The sequence below is a fragment of the Rattus norvegicus genome, chromosome 1, assembly GCF_021556685.1.
Source record: "Rattus norvegicus strain SHRSP/BbbUtx chromosome 1, alternate assembly SHRSP_T2T, whole genome shotgun sequence".
NCBI lineage: Eukaryota > Metazoa > Chordata > Mammalia > Rodentia > Muridae > Rattus > Rattus norvegicus.
Genome location: NC_141534.1, coordinates 50,526,249 through 50,551,831, shown reverse-complemented (window position 1 = coordinate 50,551,831; position 25,583 = coordinate 50,526,249). Strand labels below are relative to the sequence as shown.

General features: G+C 45.1%; 2 protein-coding genes across 2 annotated transcripts in view; one reads left to right on the top strand and one right to left on the bottom strand.

Annotated features, from left to right (window-relative positions):
- Positions 1-7,129, top strand: part of Plg (plasminogen) — a 42,199-nt gene extending 35,070 nt beyond the window's left edge. Inside the window, exons 17-19 of the mRNA NM_053491.2 lie at positions 1,083-1,189; positions 6,406-6,551; positions 6,727-7,129. Of these exons, the coding sequence (NP_445943.1) occupies positions 1,083-1,189; positions 6,406-6,551; positions 6,727-6,888 (415 nt within the window). The 3' untranslated portion in view covers positions 6,889-7,129. The remainder of the gene's footprint in view (positions 1-1,082; positions 1,190-6,405; positions 6,552-6,726) is intronic.
- A 568-nt stretch (positions 7,130-7,697) lies between these two features.
- Slc22a3 (solute carrier family 22 member 3) overlaps positions 7,698-25,583 on the bottom strand; it is an 89,153-nt gene continuing 71,267 nt past the window's right edge. The window contains exons 6-11 of the mRNA NM_019230.1: positions 21,491-21,588; positions 21,155-21,369; positions 15,121-15,229; positions 13,733-13,845; positions 11,920-12,019; positions 7,698-9,202 (exon numbers count right to left, since the gene is read on the bottom strand). Coding sequence (NP_062103.1) covers positions 9,142-9,202; positions 11,920-12,019; positions 13,733-13,845; positions 15,121-15,229; positions 21,155-21,369; positions 21,491-21,588 — 696 coding nt within the window. The 3' untranslated portion in view covers positions 7,698-9,141. The remainder of the gene's footprint in view (positions 9,203-11,919; positions 12,020-13,732; positions 13,846-15,120; positions 15,230-21,154; positions 21,370-21,490; positions 21,589-25,583) is intronic.

The following is a 25,583-nucleotide window of genomic DNA, read 5'->3' as shown; positions in this document are numbered from 1 at the left end:
TTTTACCATATTATTTCCATACCCCAAAGATCGAGGACCAAAGGTCTTGGTGTCCCATAAAGGAACCTGTGCATGACACCCCTGTGAGAAGCTGGGTCTGTTTTGGTCATTCTGGGAAAAGGTGTCTGCTGCAAAGCTGGAAAGAGTGGATTCTCAATGAAAACAGGGCATTTCTCATTTCCAGTCTTTTTTTTCTGTTCTTTTTTTAAAATCTCCTGAATGCACTAAGACTTTGGGTTTGAAAAATCAAAGTTAGAATGCATGTGAATCCATGGAACTCTTTGCAGGTGCAAGTTCTTTGAAAACAGGGCTGGTTCACTCGTGTGAAGAATTCACTTCCAAATCACACTCTCTCTTGGTGTACACCTTTGCCTGAATTCTTGTAACCATTTTAGCATTTTTCAGATGAGAAGATCTGGGACCCAGAATGGTGGAATAAATAGTCCTGGCCAAATATCTTTTGATCGTAGTGTCGCTGGATAGCTTCAGGATGGTCCACCCACAGAATGGCACCCTCTTACACTTAATAGTAAATCCTAAAGCACAGGACAGGGCTCAGTTGGTAAAGCGCTTGCCACACAGGCATGGGGACCCAAGTTCAAATACCCAGCATTATGTCAAAAGCTGGGCATGAGGGTAACCCCAACACTGTGGCCAGGGCTGGGGAGCGAGAGACAGGAGGACTCCTAGAGATTACTGACAGTCTCACTGACTCAATGAAGTCCAGGTTCTGGGACAGACTCTGTCTCCAAAACTGAGGAGATGAACAACTGAGGAAGACACCTGATATTGACCCGTGGCCTCTTTGTGCATATGCACAAGTGTGCATTTGGTTCCTGCATGGGCACACACACGAAGACATACATCCCCTCCCATAGGGGATTCTTTAGCTCCTAGGACACTGTAGGGCACTGTGAGAATGAAGGGTTTTCTATACTGTTCTGCATCAATAAAATAAAGAGATATTGGCCCAGGGAATTGTTGGGATGCTGAGGTGGGTACCTTGGCTGTGGGTGATCTTCAGTGAAGGGTGGGGGTCTCCCACAGAGTAGTTGATGTAACATTTGCTGTGCTCCTTTCAGCCCAGCCACCATCACAGATAATGTCATCCCAGCTTGTCTGCCATCTCCAAATTATGTGGTTGCCGACCGGACACTGTGTTACATCACCGGCTGGGGAGAAACGAAAGGTGAGACAAACCGGCTTTGACTACAGGCGTTATGGCAAAAGGAACCATTTGGAGTGAGTTGTAGCAAGTCCTGCATGTGAATGTGGCCCAGCCCCTTTCTAGATTTGTCTGGGCACTTACTATATCTACATAATTGGTTGCCAGGAGATGCACACACACATCCCTTAGACTCCTCTGACCTACTATTGCAATAGGAATGTCTTCTCCCCCGGGGAGAGGGCTTCCCACAACCCACAGAGTAGCCTGGACTTTTCATGTGACTTTACTATTTTAAGTTCTCAAAAATGGTGGTAACAGAATCACAACTATAGCTAAACCAGTCTTTCCAAGTACTCATATGATTAATATGCGTGAGAGGCCATTAGTGTGGGACAAGCTGATAACCAAGAGGGGAGAGAAAGGCCCCAGGTGCCCTGGTACAGCTGATGAGGCAAGGGGTAGGCAGAGCGCTCCATGCAGGCTCCACTATCGCAATCTGTACTACTCCGGCAACTCCTGCTTCTCTCTCTGCATATGCCTGATAATAATGAAATCCAGCAAGTTCAACCTCTCAGTTGTGGGCACAGTAAGAATGCCTTACAAGGATGGCCTCCCTCTCAGAAGGGTTGAGTACCGTGCTGGCTGGCTCTGTCTTCTTTGAGAGACACACATACCTATACACAGACACACACAGAGACACACACAGACATACACATACACACATACACACACACATACACACACATACACACATGCACACACATGCACACACACAGACACACACACAAACACATATACACATGCATACACACATACACACACATACACACACATACACACACACAGACACATACACAGACACACACACAGACACACACACAGACACATACACAGACACACACACAGACACACTCACAGACACATACACAGACAAACACGCACACACACATACACACATGCACACACACAGACACACATGCACACACACAGACACACACAGACACACATGCACACACACAGACACACACACACACACATGCACACACACAGACACACACACACACATACACACATGCACACACGCACACACAGACACACACACACATACACACACACACGCACACACACAGACACACACGCACACACACAGACACACATGCACAACACACATACACACATGCACACAAACAGACACACACACGTGTATACACACATGCACACACACATGCACATACACAGACACAGACACACACACACACACACACACACACACACACACACACACACACAGAGTGTAGATCATTTCCAATCCTGGCTTCTCCCATTTCCCAGATTTCCTGTCTCCCTTTCCCCACTTCCGATTCTGTAGCATGGAGTCCTAGAAGGGGAGCTTCAGAACCTTGATGTTTCCCCTGTGGAAATGCTAGGTTGTTCTTAAGTGTTTTGTACTTAAGAAAAAAAAATCTGCGTGCTACAGACTTGTAGGAGTTAGATATTGTTCCTTTGGGCAGATGAGTTTCCTGATGCTCAGACACAGGGGGTGGCACAGCGGGAACAGCATGCCTGCTGCTAACTGCAGAGACCTGGGGAGGAACCCAGGTTCCCCTCCCCCGCTCACCAGCTGTGATAGTTAGGCAGGTCTGGCTAATGGTCTCCTAGCCTGCCTTAGGGCTGTGGTGGGAGAGGCAATGATAGAATGACTTGTCACTTGTGTCCCGTACATCATAGATGCCATTCTCAAACACGGAGCACGGTTGTTTCCATGTGACTCTTCTACAAGTGACAGAAAATACAGTTCCAACTGAATTAAGCAGACCAAGAGAGATTTCTAGTGATCTAGAAAGTCAGTCCCCTCTAGTGCTGGCCCGGGGCCTCAGACTCTGTCCAGCCACCATGTGGGTGTCATTCAGGTCACACGAGGATTGCCTTCCTGGAGGCTGCAGATGCTGTGTTAATTTTGGCTCTGTCCGTGGGAATAAAGGCTGTCACTTTCCCCACAGTGGGAACAATAACCTGCCTTGCTTGGAAAGCTCAGACTCTGGTCATGAGCCACTTCTGAATCAGTCATGTCTGGCTCAGATCATGGTCTGCTCTGCAACTGGGGGCAAGGCCCATGCATGCACCTAAAGAGCAGGAGCTGATCCCTCAGCGGCCCTTGGAGCGTAGAGAGGAAGGTTTCTACCCCTCCACCCCACCCCAAAAATCAACTTTGTGATTGGTCTTCATTGTCAGCTGGACTAGACTTACCTAGCAGACATAGCCCTGGACATATCATGGAGGGTGAACTGAGGAGGGAAGAACCACCCACACCTAGAAGCCCAGATTAAATAAAAGGGTAAAGAGCACCAGAACCCCCATCTCTGTTTCCCGATCCATGAAGACATGAGTAAACACCCTTCTGCTATAGTTGCACACTGCAGACATGCTAGACTATACCAAAACCATAATCCAAAAGAAACCCAGCTTTCTGGATGGCGAGCCCATCTTTCTCCAGGGTTTTGTAGCATGCCTTTGCTTGGCTAGTACAGAACATCCCAAGAAATAACTGACGGTCCCTTCTCCAGACACTGTGACTAGACTTGTCTCCATCACTGACATCATCAACATCTCCATCATCACAGTCATCCCCATCCCCATCAACAACATTCCCACCTCACCATTCCTAGATGTTAATAATGACGTCTAGTCAATCAGTGTTCTTAGCTTCCTAGATAAAATTCTCTCTCTCTCTTCACTTTGTGCCCCAGGCTTTCTCAGGTTTTCAAATTCCAATGGTGAGCTCGTGTTGAGACTGAGGACTCTTCCAGGTTGGCTCTTTGCTGTCTTTCTGGATTTTCAGGGGGCCTGGCTACTGCTAGACTTAGCCTGGTGGCCCCCTCACAGCAGGGCTTTTGCCCCTAGGCCACTTACACGTGGCCCTCAGGCCTCTAGAGCTGTCTTCTCTCCTTTGGCCACCAGATGGCAGCATATCTTCATAGACCACATAAACGTCCTGTGATCCACCCAGAGGTGGTTTCCTCGGGGCTCAGAAAGTGAACAAGAGCGGCGACCTGGGAATAGATTCAATTTCAGCCGAGTATTTTCAGAGACATGTTGCCTCCTCTCCTGGACTTAGTTCGAGCAATTCCCGCCGTCTCATCTGATCCCATGACCTTAAGACTTGTCTCTTGTATTTCCTGTAATCACCAGACGGATTACACATTTTCTGAGCCTAAGACAAGTCTAGTCCAAGTGTCTGGGGGAAGGCACTGTTCATTATTTCTTGGCTGCTCTGTGCTAGCAAAGCAATCGCATGCTACAAGACTATGGAAAAAGCCGTGCTTGCAGACCGGTAAGCTGGGTTCTCGGCAACATTGCTAGGTCCTGGGTGGATCCATCTGGTCAACAGCCCTTCCTCTGGCCTATCTGCAAGTGTTCTGCCTCAGTCTGGCACACAAAAGCAGGCTTTTTTTTTAATATTAAAGAAGAAATACAACTCATAAATCAAGTAAGGGAATGAATGTTCCCTTTCCCTCATTGCCGAAGGAATATAGATTAGAAAACGAGTCAGAACAATTTAATTTACACCTATTACATTAGATAATTTATTTAAAAAGTCACAATATTTTATAAATAGTGCGATGTGGACACTCATGAAGGTGCGTCACGGACTGATGTTTTCTGGTGTGTTTTATCATCACATCTGTCTCGAAAATATTCTGAGTATAAATGTGTGTATGTTGTTTCTGAGAACTTAGACTTAAGGAGATATCATGGGATGAAAACAAACGGCAGGGAGAGAGGTGTGGAGCCTCTGTGAGCAGGGAAGGGCCAAGGGGCCATGGTAAAGTGGGCACTGAACACACAGCTTCAAGTTCAAGGTCAGCACCATGTCCACACTAAGCCTTGGTTTCCTTAATGGCCTTTGAGGAATCGTAGAAGTAGCTACTTCCTAGAACTGGTGCAAGAATTAAATGAATTAATTAGATGAACTAAATGAAATTATACTATGTCACCAGCTGTTCCTTGATTAGTAAAAGATAGTTAATTTTTACAGCTTTGGGGAGGCCATTAATATACACAACACAAAAATGGACTGTCTAAAATGCCTGAGGCCCATTGACAATGTGGAGCGACCGTTGTATTTCCAAACCAGTTCCCTCATGGCAAGAGAAAAAAAAATCCCATGATCACTAAGCAACCATTGTTCATTAGGTTGTCAGGGAGATTGTAGCATTATTAAAATGTCCTAGGGGCTGGGGAAATGGCTCTATTGGTGAAGGGCTTGCCCTATAAGCATGAAGACTTGGTTTGGATCCCCAGAACCATAAACACAGACCTGTGGTGTATATTTGTAATACTGGTTCTAGGGAGGTGGAAGCCTGTGGATCTCTGGAACTCAATGGCTATCCAGAATAGCCCCCCTGAGGCCAGGGAGAGACCCTGTCTATCCCAAGGAATGAGGTCCGAGATTGACCTCTGCCCTACACACAAACACACACACACACACACACACACACACACACACACACACACACACACGCTGGGGCCTGCCAAATAGAAAATGGTCTTTTCCGTGAAAACACAGAGAAGTCTCAGATGTGTCTATCTGACCCCAGAACCCATGTAAAATAAAAGGATCTAGACATGGTAGCCCCATTGTAATCCCAGTGTTGGGGAGGTGGAGGCGGGCTGGTCCCTAGGGGCTTGATGGGCAGCCAGCCTAGCCTATGCGGTGTGTTCTAGGCCGGAGAGAGCCCTGGTCTCAAAAGGAAGGTGGGCAGTGCCTGAGGAATGAATAAGACCTGAGGTTGTTCTCTGCCCATCCCCTGCCATGCCTCTTTGTGCATCTATAATGAGCAGGTAGGGGAGGGATTCGAAGTGGAGCAATAGAATATAGGTGGTAAATATCACATAGAAAGCCTGAAAAAGAACACATTACAATAGTAGCAATAGAGGTTTTAAAGCCCCCTCTCTTTAAATGTATTCGCCTTCTGTTTTAAACTGGAAATAGCATGTGGACAAATATCAAAGCCGCAAATGCCGTGAAGAAGCCAGAATGCTGCGGCAGGTCTTAGGAACCCTCTTTAACATCGTGTGTAATGCTCACAACTTTAAGGGCTCAAAAGGTGTTAACACTGCTGCCCTGTGCCACGAAACCACACAGACAAGAGCTCTATACCCACTGCTCTGTTGTTCTGGAACTTTCCTGTGGATCCATTTAGGATTTTAAACCACATCTCTACCGGTCATCACAGGGACTCCAGGTGCCGGCCGTCTCAAGGAGGCCCAGCTGCCCGTGATCGAGAACAAGGTGTGCAACCGCGCTGAGTATCTAAACAACAGAGTCAAATCCACCGAGCTCTGTGCCGGGCATCTGGCTGGTGGCATCGACAGTTGCCAGGTAAGAGAAGAGACCCAGATGGTCTTGGGTTGATCCATCTCTGCCCCTTGGACTTTCAGTCCGAGAGGATTTGACGACCCATGGCCCGGGGAGGAATCCAACACAAAGATGGCATCCCATAACATCCCACCGGTGTAGCTCACTTCTCATGTGGATTCTTCCCTCCTTCATCTAGGGCGACAGTGGAGGACCTCTGGTTTGCTTCGAGAAGGACAAGTATATTTTACAAGGAGTCACTTCTTGGGGTCTTGGCTGTGCTCGCCCCAATAAGCCTGGTGTCTATGTTCGTGTTTCCCGGTACGTTAATTGGATTGAAAGGGAGATGAGGAATGACTAATTGGGTGGGAGGCAGAACAAAACTACTAAATATGGGGAGGGGATTAGGGCGCTTGAAAAAAAACCTGACAGCAATCAAACCAAAGACACTACACTGGACCACTACTTCCTGTCACCCCTCAGCTCCTCCCTCTTTTTGTATTATTGTGGGTAAAATTTTCCTGTCCCTGGACTTCTGGATTTTGTGACAATAGACCATCACTTCTGTGACCTTTGTTGAAAATAAACTCGATACTTACTTTGATTTGAGTTGGTTTTTGGGGGGAAGGGAAGTCGTCAATATTTTCATATGCTCTGTTCACCCTAACAGTGTAAAAGCAACCAACTGAAGGGGTTCAGTTTGTTTTCCCAAGGGCCAGCTGCACCAAGAGAACCGAAGGTCTCGGCGAGTCACTTGTATATTGACCTCGTCAGCTAACAACAGTCTGACACACATCTTCAATGTCTCCCTTTCTGACACTGAGAATACTGAAAGCTGCCTCATGTATGAGGAGACAGGGGACTGGGTTCTATTCTGGTACTGACAACTGGGCTTTAGCCCAGATTCAGGGATGTGACGCTGACTTGCTAGCTGAGTCCGTGGCATAGGCTAGGTGATGGAAACTTAATATGAGAGCAGCCGAGAGTCTGAACGTTATCGTGGGTCACATCCCAGTGCCAGACAGAGAGGGCCAGGAGCCTGTAAAGGAACAACCAGCCACCACGGAATGATGTTATTCCCCAGTTTGGAGACCGTAAGCGACGCACACGTGTTGTGTGGGATAGTGTTTGACTGTGGCACATGTTCAGAGGGAGGAGAAAGGATAGATATTTTTAAAAACAGTTTAAAAATTGTTTATTGTTATGAAACAGAACTTCCAACTTGAAATGCAATCCAAAGGCAGCAGAGTGGACAAGAGCCGCGCTACAGCCATGAAACACACAGGGAACCAGGCCACAGATGCCGGGCACGCACAGTGGGTGTGGCAATGAATACCCAAAAGGCTGTCAAGAGTCTGAACACTCACATTCGGTTCTCACATGCGTCAGGGTGAAACGATGTTTTACAGTCACACGCACATCTTCTCTGGGGTGGCACACATGTCTTATGTTCTCCACATATGCATTTCTTTCTTCCACATCGGTAAGGTTTCCCTTTGAGGCTACTTTTGCCTGTCCACACTGAGTTTGAAGTTTAAGAAACTTTCAGTCTAACATACACACTGAGTCCGAAAATTTATCAAGAACTGCACACCACGTAGAATACCGTGTTTACATTTGAGTCTTTGCTTGAGGAGTCTTGATCTAATAAAAAAAAAATTCAGTCCCTCATTAGTATCTCCTACATCCCTTATAAATGGGTCGCCAATCCTTTAAAGTATGAATACAATTGACTTTTATCATGAAGTGACAACAACTGTATTTGTATTTGTTTTTGGTGTTTTGTTTTTCTCCCAAGATAAGTCGGAAGTGCCCAGATGGCATGAAGAAAGTCTATTCTTTGGACTCTCAGCCACAGGCACCACTGAAACGGAATTCACAAATATGACATAATTACCCCTTTATTTTTCAAATTCTAAGGCCCGGGAAATCAAAATCCATGTTTTTTTTTTCTTCCTCAATTAAGAATCTGTGATTATAGCGGTCCACTGAAGGAGGAGACAAAATATTGGGGTGTGGGGACTGCAGTGTGATTTCACAATAATGTAGCTGGGTCCTTGGATGTGTTGCATTTAGGGAACTGTGCCTAACCTGGGGCCTGGAACCTCAGTGGCTTTGGGGACAGAAGGGGAGGGGCACCAGGCATGTCGGCTCTCTGAAGGCATGTATTCGGAGCTTAAGCGAATCAGAAATAGCAGTTCTCAGACTCTTCAGAACACTCCTCACTGCTCAGTCTTGATCAGATCAGCTGAGTACACTTCCGTTCACTGCCAGGCCTTGATATGTTCATCCTGCTTCCTGGATGGGACTGTCCTGAGAACTGGAGAACTGGTTGGGACCTTCTCATATCTCCTCCCCAGTGGGTCAGAGACATTGGTCCCAATGAAAGAGAACCTAGGCAGAATCTGTGTACCTACTGGATCTTTGCTAAAGAGGTCAAAGGTTATGTGTTCCCAGAAGCTTGGGTAGCATGATAAATCTTTATCTTATTCCATATAAAATACTCTGGAATCTTTACGGTTCCTTGGAACGGCGCCACCTAGAGGAGGTGAAGCACACTGCAAGGCATATTCCAAGCTCAGCTTCTGTGGTCTTCCAGGCAGACTCAGGGGCCTCAGACATTAGAAGTAGAAACCTGGGTTTTCTTTTTTCTGCCACACTGGTGCAACTGTGAACTGATGAGACAAAAGGCAAACAGGGAAAGGTCTTGTGAAAGATCATGCCATGACTTAAGATCTCAACCTATGCCTCATGACCCCTTTGGGGATGTTGACTGACCCCCTTCACAGGGATCGCCTAAGAGCGTCTGCATATCAGGCATTTAAATCTTGATTCATAACGGTAGCCAAATTACAGTTGTGAAGTAGCAACAAAATAATTTTATGGTTGGGCGGTCACTACATCATGAGGCACTGTATTAAAGGCTGCAGCATCAGGAAGGTTAAGGACCACTAGAAGAAACCTTCCCAGTATTTTTCTTGTCTATAAAACACACCCATGCAGCCTCCTAACTTTCCCACTGCAAAAATAAGAAACAAGTCTATTCTCACTCTCCAATTAAGGTTTACACAAGTTCCTTAAAAGTTCCTACTAAGTGACATGGTTTGCTGAGCTGTTGATGTGGAAAGACTGTGGATCTTGAGCAGTTCCAGAAGGAAGTGTGCTCGCAGGATTTAATAACCTGGTCTTAGTTCATAGCATACAACTATGGGCTATGCGTGCTTAATTTGTAGAGCCATAAATTCTAATGGGCTTTTCTTTGTACAAAGAGTTTAGATTTATTTTATGTGTATGGGTGTTCTGCCTCCATGTGTATAAGCGTACACAGATTCCTGGAGCTTGAGGAAGCCAGAAGAGGAGATTGGATATGGTGGAACTGGAGCTCACTGGAGTGTTATCATAGGGATGCCAGGAACCTCTGGTCCTCCTAGACCCAGGACCTCTGCAAGAGCAACAAGTGCTCTTAACTGCTAATCCATCTCTCCAGCCCCACAATATTGTTTTCCAAAATGGGGACTAGATATAATTAATTAACTCTAGTTTCTGTTATGAAATTTATGAGCATGAAAAAGTGAGAATTTGTGCCCGGTTAAATTTTTTTTGTTGATACATATAATCAAAAATATATACCAACAAATATACAAATACATACATACATACACACACACACACACACACACACACACATATACGTATATAATGCAACATGCTCTCTATATACAATTCAAAGGTTTTCTCACAAACCTTTCAGATCCTGCTAGCCCCTAAAAATCTCACTCTTTCTTTTGTACTTTAACCTAATGTTAGTATGAAGGAGCTGGTGGAAGGGTCCTGAACTCAAATGATCTTCTCTTACAATTCTCCAAAGCTCCCTGGTTAGAAAGCCTGACCTCTGGTGGTTTAAAATCAGGAACAAGTGCTTTGTCTGGCATTAAATAGGCAGATATAAGTAGGATGTCTCACAGGGAAGAATGCAGAGCACAGAGTGCAGGATACCTCGCAGGGAAGAATGCAGAGCACAGAGTTCTTTCTTACTGTTGACCCATAACCTTGGCCTAAGTGAGGCACACATAGCCCAGCAGCTATATACAGCTATGTTGTAAGGCCCTTCTGATTTTCCAGTGGGGATAAAAACATTTCTACTTCACAAAATCATTTTGAGTATTAAATGAGAGAGCATATGTTAAAGCAATGAAGCACATAGATATTTTAAAATATCAAATTCTATATGAGCAAAGACAATAAAACCCTTGAGATGACCACCATTCATCCTTTTAAAAATCCATGCTTGATAACTTTTAAAAGTTAGATGCCTACCCTTAATTTCTGCCTCGCTAAGTTTAGTTATTTGCCTTCAAGAAATTTTACTCGAATATAGCACTAAATTATTTTTAATTATGCAAATAACTTCAAACCATGTCATCTAATTGAGACCTAACAAACACTACAGAATTACATAGACAGAAAGAGGTTGGCCTTCCCATCCATGCCCTTCCCTCCCACAACCTTCTTCACTGGGGGGTGGGGGATTACTGATTATTCGATTATTTGATCATTTTTAAAAATCATACTACACTCTTCTTTCTATTGAGAGAGATTTTGGAGGAAATGGTAAAAAAAAGTGTACATAAAATTTTTTTGCTGCCATAACTCTTCAAATTTATGTATTGGTTGGAAATTAATCAGTACGCAATAGAAAACAATATAGCTATTCCCTCCAAAACTTGACCTCTCTCTCTCTCTCTCCTGTTGTCTGTCTGACTATCCACCCATCAACTTCTTATTTATCATGTATCGATCCATTGTGTCTTTCTTATCTTTATTTCTAACCTCCGTATTTATCTAGTAACTGTTCACCCACTGTCTTATCTCCTCATCAAATTTCGGTGCATCGTTACCTATCTTACTCTTGCTATTTGTCGGTAACCCAGCTCTTTCGTCTATCATATACGTCCCTGTGTAGCTACAGAGACCGATTACTGTTGGATTCTTCTGAGCTGATACTGTGACCCTGTGCTTTTGCTTCTCTTCCTAACAAACCCTGAGGAGCCTGTGTCATCCCGCGAGACAGGGCCGCCTCTCTTCATTTTGGAGGGTAGTTCGTGTCCTGACGCACTGCCGTCTTTCTGATGCCTGTCAGAGCTTTTCATGTCTCACCCTCAGCCCCTGGTTTAAATCACTTCTGGGTTTTAGCACCTTACTAGGAAATGCTCCTCAGTCACAATTTAAAAATAGCCCACATGCTTTTTATAGCTCTAAGTTCTTTTTACATTAACCGGATTAATCTTTTGACTGTTTTAAGGTACAAACTGAAGACTCAACGTCATTTCCCCCATGGGTAATCAATGCCCCGTGCCTTAACATGTAGGGAGCGTTGAATCTTGCGCAGTACCTGCCAAGCTTTTCCACATCTTCCACCGTCTCCGGCAAGGCGATGCCCTTAGTTTCAGGCAAAAGCATCACAAGGCCACCACAGACAGATGCCAGGATCCCTGTGGGGAGAGGGAAAGGCATGACTACCCAGGTACACACCCTTCCCGCCTTGATGCTCACTTTATGACCTAACCTGCCGACAACAACCTCATTCCAAGGTGGCTCAGCATAACCAGATTGCCCTGCTCATTGCCCGTTCTCCATCTTCCTCAGTTCTGCACAGCTCTCGGTCCCTGTGCTCTTGCATACTGAGGGTCAGTCAGGTGTCACATAGTGACAGGGACACATGCTGAGCAATGTGGTGATATCATTGTTGCATAACCACCATGACGTGGATGCAGATAACTAAGACAGCGATGACATCACTAGGCGATACAATTTTATAGGTGCCACCGGGTTGGCTGCGAGGCTGCCAGTGCTATAAGACTGGGCTTACAGAGCACCTGGCAAGTGCCAGCCACTCCAGACCTCTTCCACTGGGAAGACAGATCGTGGATAGGAGCCCCTCTGCCTCTGTTTTCCAGCCCTGGAACTCAGCTGTATTCACTTCCTATGACCTTCCTGACACATTACACTTTGGATCACTCTCTGCCTCAGGGTAAGGCCTTGTCTATGCCTGTCTTTGGGGATTCTCCATGAAAGTGTTTAATCAACATCCCAGGCACCTTCGGTTTGTCCTCAGAAGCATTGAATACATTTACCCTCTTCTTCTGTGAGCCTCTGGCCCCACATCACCCCGTGATAATCTCCTCTCCTTGCCTTTCTTTACATTCAAACTTCCGAAAAGAACATTGGCTACTATTTCTTCTCCATCGCCACAGACTAGCACATGTGCAGGTAAATGCTAACCCCTGGCTCCTGAAAACAAAGGCTAACATTGCTCACACCCTGGTGCCAATGCTCCTGTGTACACATTTCAAGCCACCTAACCTAACTCCAATACATAACGTACTAGAAAAAGATGGGCAGAGAGCCTCTGTTCTACACCATTTCCACACAGGATACATGAGGGACAGAGATGATCAGGGTATGTGTAGAAGTAATCTTTCGTCATCTATTCTTTTTAAACACACCATTTGTCATATCAAAAGCAAATTTATATAGTGAATATTTTAAGAAATATAATTAGTTTTTAGGCCCACCTTTAAATGTAAGACAGCAGAGTTTCAAAAATTTGGTCCCTGGAAATTCCAATACCTTAGAAGGATTTCCGTGTTTGATTTTAACTTAGAACCTAACAAGGGGGGGCTGACATGAACACTGCTTATCCCACCTGCTAATGTAAAGTGACGTAAATGCCATCTAGCATGTTGGATGATCTGACTGGCTCTTTACAACTGACACAGTCATAGGAGGAAGGAACAGATGTCATGGGTATCAAATCCGGTGACCATTACAGGTTCTGCCTGATGACCCGAGGCTAGCACCTAAAACGAGGCAGCCACGAATCTACCCCTCAAGCATGGGACCTGATGTCTAGCTGCAGAATCCAAGCAAAAAAGCTGAGCATGAACTTGTAAATCCAGTGTGGTGAACCAGAGATGGGTAGATCTCCGAGACTCACTGGCCAGCTAGCCTGGGCTAATCAGTGAGTCCCATGTTCCAAGAAGAAACCTTGTCTGATAAACAAGGTAGAGAGCTCCTGAGAGACAAGCCTGAGATTGCTCTGTGGCCCCTGCAACCATGTACACACACGTGGCCATGCACCCACATTCACAGTTCACCTGCTCACCCACACGTGGACACCCCCTCCCGTACAAATGAATTCTTACCAAAGATGATCAGAGGCAGTTCTAGCCATATGGCTGCTAGTCGAAAGAGCAGAAATGGGGCTATGATCCCCCCAAAGTCACACAGGCCTGAGCAGAGTGAAACCCCAAAGTTCCTTCAGATTAAAACAACAGTTTTAGATAAAGATTTTAAAAACAAATTCAGAAAAGTAAAAGCATTCTGACATCCTAAGTTACAGAAGTTGTGTCAATATTTTCTATTTCTACCATTTTTTTTTTTTTAGCTTTGAAAGTTAGTACTGCCTCATGCTGCAAGCAAACCATTTTCATTCTGCACTGTTTCAATGTTCGATTCATGAGGGAGCTCCCAGTGTTGGTGAAAAGATGTTTCTCCATCAGAAGCTTGATAGCCCTGCCAGTCCATGACACTCACAGGCTACTTTGGTATCTGCAGAGGGTGGTTCTGATGCTAAGTTCCTGTTCCACAATTGGTTTATGATCGATCAATAAAGATGCCAGGGGCCAATTGTTGGGTCAAAGAAAAGAGGCAGGACTTCTGGGTCCCTGGAGGCAGGCTACGAGATGCAGGGGAGGAAGGGAGATTTCACCATACTTCAGAGAGAGAGAAGGTAACCAGCCATGTGAGATCTCAGGCAGATTTAGGGTGTTGAGCTGGGACTAAAGATAACTGAGCAACTATAGCTGAGGGTGGATTAAGAGGTGTGTAGCTAAGAGTATTGGGAAGGGCACACTAGCTGTGAGAGATTAGAAGTGCCCAGCAATTGAGCCAATAAGGCAGGTTGAAAATAAGGGGTGTGTGTGTGTGTGTGTGTGTGTGTGTGTGTGTGTGTGTGTGTGTGTGTGTTTTTCATCCTCTGATCAGAGGAAACCTGGGAGGGACCGGTAGCATGGTCTGCCCGGAGCTTAAGGAGAGGTAGTAAAAGTTACATGCAACAGGTACACTGCAAGGTACACTCCTAGGAATATTGTATTAGTCAAGAAAGCCAATGTGCAGGAACCCACAAACACTCCTTACATAAGCAGCTGCTTAAAAAGCAAGATATGCCACTATGTCGGGGGGAGAGAGGGAGAGGGAGAGGGAAAGGGAGAGGGAGAAGGAGAGGGAGAGGGAGAGGGAGAGGGAGAGGGAGAGGGAGAGGGAGAGGGAGAGGGAGAGGGAGAGGGAGAGGGAGAGGGAGAGGGTTTTAGGCTTTCTATTCCCAATTAGCATCTTTTCACAAAAATCACAGCTCTGGCTGTGTCAGATAATGTCACAAGACTTTTGTCACCAAATGCAGCAGGTAACGGGCAGAAGCTACAGCTTAAAGCTGTCTTTAGGGGCTGAACTGAGCCCAGTTTACTATGTCATCCAGCTTGGAAACATTTGGCTATGGTTACTTAGAAGAAATGGCAATATATGTCAGAATTACCGTAATGTCGTTGGGTACAACTCTGAATTTACCAAATAAACAATTTCAAAGGCCATGGTTATTCCTAGTCTTCCCAAGGTAGCGACTGTGGTCCTCAGCCACGGTATCCCTGTGAATAGAATGTTTGGAAGGGAAGAGTCAGGGGGTATGATCTCATCAATGTTTTACAAAACAATGAAAAATATTCATTGGGTTCCTCCAATTTAACTCTTTGGTAATTTAAGCACAAATGTTAAGACGATAGACAGATTACACTAATGTCCACTCAAAAGCAAACGTTTAGTGAAAGGCGGGTGCTTTTCTGAGTGGGGAAAGGCTGTAAAAATACAACTGAAGACCTGGTTGCTGAGCAATTGCTACACCAAATAACGTCCCAGGAAGTGCTTTCCTATAGAGCCCAGGCCCACCGGGGGACAGAAGGATCTCTGTCCCCTTGAAAACCAAGGCTGTGGTCAGATGTCCATCTTTATTCTGCACGGGTCCAGAAAGCTGTTCTTCTCAGCTAAGGTGGTTTCCTGTGAGAAGCAAGGCTTTGAGAAGTGGGGTGTTTGGAAAGAGACCTCAGTTCTGTGTTCTCCCCACAGTGGGGGCCACACTACCTCCTCCAGGAAGTTATCAAGATAGAGCCAGATTTGGACACACACACTGGCTCACTTTAAAACAATCGACTGCTTTAGGACCAACTGCTCTCGCTTGATCAAGAAAGCCCCCCAACTCTCCAGTAATAATGCGTCATGGCAAATACTCTCCAGGAAACATTTTCTTTCTTTGGTCTTAAGGGCAGATAGAATTCATCATTTTAATTCTAAAACTCCAGGCCTCTGAACATCTTAAAAACTGGGCAATTAGCCGGGCGTGGCGGCTCACACCTTTAAGTCCAATACTTAGGAAGCAGAGGCAGGCAGTATTCTGTGAGTTGGACAGAGCAAGTTTCAGAATAACCAAGGCTACAAAGAGATACTCTGTCTCAACAAAGAGTTATGCAATACTTCATCCTATCCTAGAAGACCTGTAGGAAGTCAAGGGACTGAACACAGTGTATCTGCTAGTCAATGCACAGTTAAAGGTACCAGCATCTCTGAATGCAGAACTTTACACAGCACTAGATAATTCTCTTGTCTCCTAGGCAAACATTGCACCTTCTTGAAGTTATAATTAGGCATTATATCTTCTTGTTGGGCTGAGGGTTGAACCTTATACAAGGCAAGTAAGTGCTCACCATTGACTTATATAGCAGCCCTTGGTTTTTGAGACAAGGTCAAGTCCAAGTTGGTCTTGAACTCTCAACCCTTTGTTATCCTCCTGGGTGCTGGATTCTAGGAACACACCACCACACAAGGCATGATTCTTTTGGTAGAAAAGTAGCCATGAATGAGGATGATGAAAGAAAAAAATAGGAAGCTCATTAATGTGTGCTCACTCCAGAGAATATTCAACAAGTTAAAAAATAAACTACAAGCAACTGTCAGAAAGACAAGCAGAGAGAGAGGTTTCAAAAGAGCCCAGATCATTTCTGGGAAGCTCCAGTTAATTAAGATTTAGTGACAAGCTGGCCAAGGACTTCCCAGAGCTCTTGATGTATTGGAGAATGGGACACCCGCAGCTGCCCCAGCAGTGGTTAAATCAAGGAGTGATGTAGGTCAGAGCTGAGCTCATGTGCTGGGCTGCCACCTGCTCTGGCTTGCAGCAGCTGTAAACATGTGTTTTATTTAGGCCTTGCTTTTTCATGAGAGCCAGGAGGGGACTAGGAAATGCATTCCACTCTTGTCTGTCAGTGAGCAGGTGCTGCTGGAGATGGAAAACGGGGGTTCAGCCAGGTGCCCTGGGTCACAGCTGATGAGCCACTGAGGAGGCCGTCTGCCTCCATGGAAACCACTCTCCAGGGTATGTGCATCAGGCAGAGTTAGTTTTTACCATAGCAGGGTTGGTATTGAGAGCCCCATCAATAAGTTCAGTGTCTTTTTAGGTTTACAACTGAGGCTTAAATGGTTCAATGGGGGAAAAAATTAAAACTAAGAAACCAAATTAAACCACATACATGGTCTTTCTACACACATCACTACTACCACCATCATTAAACGTATACGGTTAACTCAAAAATAACTAGGCAATTCAGTGACAAAGGAAGCTTTATCAGTTTGACACCCTGGTAGGAGAAATGGTTTGCCCTACATACACGCTGCTAACCTTAAAGACTTTCAGTTCAGCTCTTTCCCACTGGGCAGAGCTTTTGAGAGAAGGGGTGGGGGAGAAGCCCCAAAGGTATTAAGCTATATTAACTTGAAGATAGTTCATTAGCAGATGTAATTTACGTGTAGTTATGTATGGACAAGAGAACCATGATCGCCTGATAACAGACACTGCTTTTGTTTTTTTCGATCAAACCAAATTTAAAAACTAGCTATATCAAGGACAGTGGATGCAGTTCAGCTAGTAAAGCACTTGCCCAGTGGACAAAGCCCTGGGTTCTATCCCAAACATACAAACTGAGCATAGTGGGGTGCATCTGATATCCCAGCCCTCAGGAGGTGAAGGCAGGAGGATTGAAAAGATAAGGTCACACTCAGCTCTATAGCATGTTTGAGGCTAGCCTGGGCTACAAAACACACACAATACCTCCTCCCTCTCCCTCCCTCTTCCCTCCTCTCCTCATTGTCTCTTTCCTCCCTCTCTTTCCACATGTGCTCACATAGATGAAAAATGACCACTACATTAAAGCCGTTTTCTAGACTCATGTAAAAGAACACAGGGAAATGATCTTCCTCCATAAATGGGGTCTTGCTCAGACAGCTAGAGTCTTAAAAATCTCAGCTTTTAGAGAAAAGATGCAGGATTTTAAAAATATGCAACTTTCACTTTCTCTTGGATGCACCATCTGCTCCGAAATAAAGTTTAGAGAGAAGTCCTAATAAGGATATGTAAATTAGAGTGCGGATTTTTCACTTAGAAATAAAAGTAAAGAATAATCTTGTCTGGAAGGAAGACTTGCCCTATTGCTAGGTCTGTAGCTGCGCCAAGCGGACACAACTGCAGACGGGCGTGCATAGAGAAAGTGCTTTCTTTCCAAGCTCTAGTTCAGAAGTTTGCTTTTTAGACCATGAACCATAAAAGAAGAAGCAGTTGAGAAGATCTTTTCTTTTTGTGAATTCATCCTCAGACCATAAAAAGGAAGGTTTCCAGAGAAGTGATTTTCAGAGCTGACCCTTTCCAAAAGTCTCAACAGCATTTTAGCTAGGGACCGAGGGTGACATCAAGCCCAGCTGAGAGGCAAGACTTTCCTAAGGTTAACTTCACAGGCTGTCCATGCAGTCAAGGCCAAGAGCTTTTTAAATTGGAAGACATGGTTGCTCAAGGGAGGGGCCTTTATTCATATAGAGAATTCAGTTTTGGAATTTGAAACTTATTCTGGCCCATCCAATCATAACAGACCTCTGAGTAGAAAGGCACAAAGACCGGGGCTTGACCCCTAGAACCCACACAAAGGAGCCAAGTGTGGTGGTGGGTATGGAAACCCCAGCCCTGGGGAAGTGGAGATGGGGGGCCTTGGGGTTCATGGCTAAGCAGCCTAGATTCCTTAGCACACTGCAGGCTAAGTGAGAGACCCTGTCCTAAGAAACAGGCCATGCCAACCTCTGGTCTGCGTTTGACTACCCATACTAACATGTGCACCTGCACACACATAAATACACACACAGAATGAGAGAGAGGAAGGGAGGGATGGAGGGAGGGTGAGAGGGAGAATTCTGAAGCACAGAAGTCTATAGCATTCTTTTTTTAAAATGAGTACACTGTCACCGTCTTCAGACACACCAGAAGAGGGCATCGGATCCTACATTACAGATGGTTGTGAGCCACCATATGGTTGCTGGGAATTGAACTCATGATGTCTGGAAGAGCAGCCAGTGCTCTTAACCACTGAGCCATCTCTCCAGCCCACTCCACAACATTCTTTTTTTTTTTTTTTTTTTTGGTTCTTTTTTTTCGGAGCTGGGGACCGAACCCAGGGCCTTGCGCTTCCTAGGTAAGCGCTCTACCACTGAGCTAAATCCCCAGCCCCACTCCACAACATTCTTAAGCTTTCAACTTTTAATTATAACTACATAAGTCTGAGGGAAGCAATTATGTTTCTATTGTTCCTCTCTAATCCTTTGAATTGTTTAGTGGCCAGCAAGTAATTAATCAATATTAAATAGATACACACTGATGACTGCCTATTTTCCACCTTCCATAACTCTATTTTTATTTCTCATTAAAAAACTCTCTCTGTCTCTGTTTCTGTCTCTCTGTCTCTCTGTCTCTCTGTCTCTCTGTCTCTCTGTCTCTCTGTCTCTCTGTCTCTCTCTCTCTCTCTGTGTGTGTGTGTGTGTGTGTGTGTGTGTGTGTGTGTGTGTAGATCAGAAGTGGGCATTAGATACCTTGGAGCTGGAGTTACAGGTGACTGGGAGCCACCAGATGTGGGTGCTGGGAACTGAGGATCCTGCAGGAGCAGCCTGGTGCTGTTAACTACTGAGCCATCTCTCCAGCCCCAGCTTTGATAGCTTTTAAGCTACGCTAACTATGTAGTGGGCTATTTGTGTCCCTTCAAATTCACATTTACTTGGAATCTGAACCTATTTGGGGATAGAGACCAAGAGGGAGAGCGTCGCGTGAAGATAGAGGCAGAGAGACTGGAGAGACACCAAGAAGTGATGAGGGGAACAGAGAGGTGCTAGAAGACTCCTAGCTCAGAGGCTGTGGGAGGAGCCGCCCTACACTACAAGGTGCAGCCTCCAGTCAGGAGGGGAAGTGAGTACCATCCAACCACCCAGCTGGTGCGGGCAAATTGTTGCAGCCCTGAGGATTGGATGCCCTTGAGGAAAATGAGAGAAACCTGAGTTTCTGCTTTTCATCAGCCATCACAAGGGGGACGGATTTGCACATCGACTTCATTTCCTGTTCTGAAGCCTGGCATATCTGCAGTCTTATTCAAGTATCTGCTATCTGCTATTTCTGTGTGCTACCGTGGGAATTCATAAACCGTTGTCTGATAAATGGCGTCGGCCTTGAGTGTCTGCTCTGATGTCTTCCAACATGAGCAGTGGTTTTCCCGATCCTTGCTTTTCTCAAAGACAGACTGCTTCCTTTGTAGGCATGGGGACTGGAGAGAACCTGGCTTCCTACACAACCTCCACTGCCCACCCAGAACACAGAAAACGACTCCTCTGCCCTAGTCCACACCGTGCTGGGGGAGTTTAAGTGGCTTCCTCTTTGTAACTCCAGCTGTGTTCTGCCGCAGAGGTTGCCTGTGCTGTTCGCTGAGCATCTGGAGTCTCTAGCCATTCCTCCTCCTCAACTCCACTCACCAGCCCTTCAAGCTCCAGAATATTGACTTCTGCAGCATCTCAGAGAGGAATAGTCTTTCCCATCCCTTCCTCACACAGATTCTAGCGATAACACAGAAGCCTTAGTTCCTAAACTCATAAAACTTCCCATCATTTGGGGAAAATAATGGGTAGAAAGAAATGGCTCTCAGTGAAGAACTCTGACTCCTCCCTTGGGCCTCCACAGCACGTCTCCCCCTACCCCATCCGCCCACCTTTCCTGAGTCTATTAATTTACCACATTATTGTTGCGACATTATTTAAATGTCCGTGTCTCTTAATAGGCTGTGAACAATATGAAGCCAAGAGTCAGAGCTTCCTTCTGCCCCTGCCCAAGCTTGGCGCAGCTTGGCATTTGCAAGATGGCAGATGCTTGGGAAATATGTTAAACAATGTCAGCCTCATCGCATCCCTATGCACCAGATCCGGCATAATCGCCTTTCCACCAATAAACAAACTGAACGTTTCAGTGAAGAAAGGCATCAACATAAAGACCTATTCATGAGATAGAAAATAGCAGGGCATTACCCAGCATGCATGGGGGCAGGCTTTTGAAGGAAAGCCCGCACAGCTCATAAAGACAAGTGACTCCCTACCCCCTCCACCATTTATATGCATTTACATTTTTTGTCAAGTTCTTTGGGAACTGTCAACTAAGTGTGAAGGAAGATTACCTTCTGGTAAAAAGGCAGTGACCAGACACGACACCCCTGCCACTATATTGCTTGCGGCAAAGGGAAGGCGTCGTCCAAGGCGCTCAATGGTCAGAAGGATCAAGAGAGCTCCGGGCAGCTCCACGAGCCCCGAGATAAAGAAGTCCATGTAGAGGTTGCCTCCGATGAGTCCCAGGCGCATGACAAGTCCTTGATACACCACGGCACTTGTGAACCTGCAGGGCATCAGGATACCAGGGAAGCCAAGTAAGAGGGGGCAGGGAAGCCCTGTGCACAAAAGGGAAAGACAAGCACGCACTTGACGCCAGCTTTGAGCTCCAGCCCGAGTCAACTTACCAAGCAAACATGAGAATGAGTGTGCACTTCCTCATTTGGGGAGTCCTCACAAGGTCTAAACAGGATGGGTTACTGACCTCTTCATCTGTAACTGTGATCTAGACAAGAAAGACAGACTTCAGTTGCATGATATGCAGGACACACAGGCACAGTGTAAACTTACTAACTGTACGAAATTAGAAAGATCTTCCTGAACTTCTGGGCCCTTCGCAGTCCCATCTTCTGACCTGGGCAGGAGTTTGTCTTCCAGCATTTTTAATACATCAGACCCGCAAAGATGCGGTTAACTCGGGTAAACATCTGAGGAAAAACTCAGGGATGAGCTAAGCTGCCTCAGATCATATTTCCTTTATATCACTGTGTATCTCTCCAGTCAGCACCCTCGCCAATACAACTCCTTTCCTCTAAAAAGAAAAACTTTCTAAACTTAAAGGTGTTCTGCTGTTTGGGCCAGCTGTCAACTTGATCTAAGGACACAGAAAGGAAGCCAAGGGCAAAACAAGGACACATCTATTCTATCTGCTCTTGACTGTGGATATCATGTGACCAGCTATTTGGGATCCTGTCCTGGCTTCCCCAGATTGATGGATTGTAAGTTAGAATGGTGAGCCAGATGGAAACCCTTCTGTCTAAGTGGTTGGGGCGTTTTGTCGCAGCAACAGAAATGGAACCAGAACAGGCACTGATGATCTATTCTCATCCTTACGGCTTCAAAGTGAGGCCAGGGAATCACGTAGAAGATAGCAGGAACAGATGACAACAATGTGTTTTTTTCAATGGTTCACTGACACAATGGTTCCCAAGGGGTTCCTATACATTGTCTGAGGCAGGCAAGCAAAGGAGACAGTTTAGCATGTAGTCTCCCATTTGGTTTTGGTTCATGTATGCTTGGCTCCTGCAATAATGCAGCCCTGTTCCTCCACACCATACACCGTGCGTGTACATATATTTTGACCTAGTAACCTTAGTATCTCTCAGCCTCCCGCCTGTGTCTCCATCTCTGAACAATGGTGGAAGGTTCTCCATCCATGTTATTGGTGAAATTTAGACAGTTTCTATTGAAATGTATTTACAATATATTCAGGTATGAAGAACAGATGGGTCGATCTGTCCTGAACCAGTTTGGGGCACATTGCAGTGTCTTCTAGTAACCTTTTATAGAGAATCTTCTGTTCAACATCTTATGCCCATGCCTAATCAGACATGGAAATGATTGACCAGATGAATTATGGGGAAGGACATGTGCAGTAGAGAAATGATTACATAATCTATCCTACCAGTCAAAATAGAGAACCACCCAAGCTACACCCATAAAAACCAACTCCTCCTTTTTATGAACCCCATCAAAAGAGTGCCAAGCAATGGCCAGAGCCCTGAATATCTTAACTCCTGTTGTCTATCTTGATGGTCATAGCTCTTTCATCTATACTCTTTGTCTCTTTGCTGCAAATAAAATTACCTTGCTTCTTTTGCAAATCTATGAGAGCCCCTATTTCTAATTCTTTGAATAAGAGACCAAGAAACCCAACATCAGCCAGCCGATTCCTGAAAGCTAGGAACATTATCCACATTAAAATGACCAATATGCAGGAAGGGACATATATATATATGTATATATATATATGTATATATATATGTATATATGTTAAATTCTGGACTAAGCACATGGAGTATTTCATTTAGTTATCATCAAAGTATTTTTATGAATTCAAGTTGATAAATGAAAAAACAAAGAAATGAACAAAAACCAAGTTCAGGACCACAAGGATTAAGTAGCAGGAGTCAATATTTCTTTCAGGTCAGACTTCCCACCAGTCAGGTTTCACCCTGCTCAACGCTTCTACTCTTACCTCACCGTCTCCACATCTGCACACTGGAGACAGGCCTTTCAAAGGCAATATGCACGAGCCCTTTTTATTTCTTCTCCAGCCTTCTAGTATGCTATCCACAGCTATGATTCCTGTCCACTACATCTTTTTTTTGCCCAGGCTCAACATTAGCAAGAGATCCACGCATCATAGATCTGTAATTGTCTCTAACTGGTAACAATGGGGCATCTGTCCCCTGGATGTCTTCAGCTATGTAGATGTCTGTTTCTTCTTGACAGCATGTGAGCAAAGAATGATGACATCAGATGGTGAAAGATGGGAGGGATCAGCCAATGTCCCTTAGCAAAGGGTCACATAGTGGGTACTTTGGGATTTGCAAGCTTCCAATTCTCTCTCAAAACTACTGACTCTGCCACTGTGGTGTAGAAGTGGCACGGAGAAGACACACATAGATTTAATAAACCTTTACTTATGGAGACAGAGCAAGCTGGGTGTGTGGCTTGTGAGCTGTCATTTGATGACCCGGGAGTTGTAGGGTTGATGTTGGTAGAACTCGCACAGACCAATTTAACTGTCATTAAAGAAGAAACTGAGAATCTGACCCCAGGAGGATACCTAGACAGCAAGTACATGAATCTGGAGATGGAAGTCCCAACTCTGCATTTTAACTGCTGTAGTCTGCAGTATGTAGAATACTTTTATCTCTTCAGTCGAAAGAGATTGATCATCTTATTCATAGTTCTTATGAGTTAGTGGCACTAGAGTGAATTTTTTGTCTCCTCCTCCTCCTCCTCCTCCCCCTCCTCCTCCTCTTCTTCTTCCTCCTCCTCCTCCTCCTCCTCCTCTTCCTCCTCCTCCTATTACTACTTAAACATCCTCTTAAAAACAGCTAGGTCTGGGCAGATAGCTCATTTGGTGACTCATGGTGAGCACAAGATTCTGGACTTCATTCCCCAGAACCCACATAAAAAAGCTGGATATGGCGCTGGATGCTTGTGATTCTAGTGTTGGGAGGCCTATGCTTGAGCTCCAGGTCAACAAAAGACCCTGTCTCAAAAAAGAAAAAAAAGGTGGGTAGGATGGTAATGGTGGTGGTGGTGGTGGTGGTGAATGAGTCCTGAAGGATGACATCCAGGGTTAATTTTTGGCTTCCAGAAAATGTGCCCACACATTCACATACATACACAAGAATAAAAATTTAAAAACATATTAATCTTGTAACAAGAGATAATATTTAGAATTGATAAATTTAAATTAAATACCACGGTACTTGCCTATCTCACAACAGACCCCTTTCTCTGTGTGCACATAGATGCTCATGCATGCACATGCGCGTGCATGTGCACGCACATTAACACACACATACACACACACACACACACACACACACACACACACACACACTCTCTCAGCCATCAAACCATGTTCTCAGTGGACCTGTGTCTGCTTCTAGTTACAGGGGGGGCATGATCTTCTCAAGGTAACTCTATCCTCTGACTGGGCATGTATCCCAATTGAACCAATGAGAAATGGGCATATTACCCAACCTGGGCCAATAAGAAACCTGAGTCTTAATTTGAGCAAATTAGAAATGGGCATATGTCCCAACCCGAGCCAATGAGAGAATGAGCCTGTGGCTCAGTTTGGACCAACCATCAAAACATTCCAGAAAAACGTCTTCCACTTCTCTTAATTCAGAGATACCCAAAGGAAACTTCTCTCTCTCTCACCTCAAAAAGTTAAAAACAAAGTAATAGACACAAATAGATTTTAGCAGACACTTATATCCACAGGGAACCAGGCTGAGAATGCAGATGGCTGGTCGTGGGAAGAGAGGGGCAAGCAGCTTTGATGACTTGCTTAGACCCTGACTAGGACACCTCTGAACACTGCTGGACCTAGAACTACAGACACGTGAGCCAACGAGTGTCCCTATTGTCCAAGTGCATTTAACTTGGGTTTCTGTTACTTGATGCCCGAACTCCAGTCCATAAAATTCCCTTGTTTCGATCACTATTTTAGGTGAAATAATTTTATTGTTAAAAATAATTGCCTCAACGTTCCAGTTCGCTCCAACTACAGCTCATTGTAAACATCCTTGATTCGATGTCAAAATTCTTGAGATCGTGACTCAACCTTGTGTTTCCAAAGTGCAAGTTTAATATGCAGCTCTATAAGCATCTGACAGAAGAATGTGAAGTCCTGGGAACAGGGAAAAGCAGTCAGGACCACAGCACCACGATCCTTCCCTGCACAGCGACTGG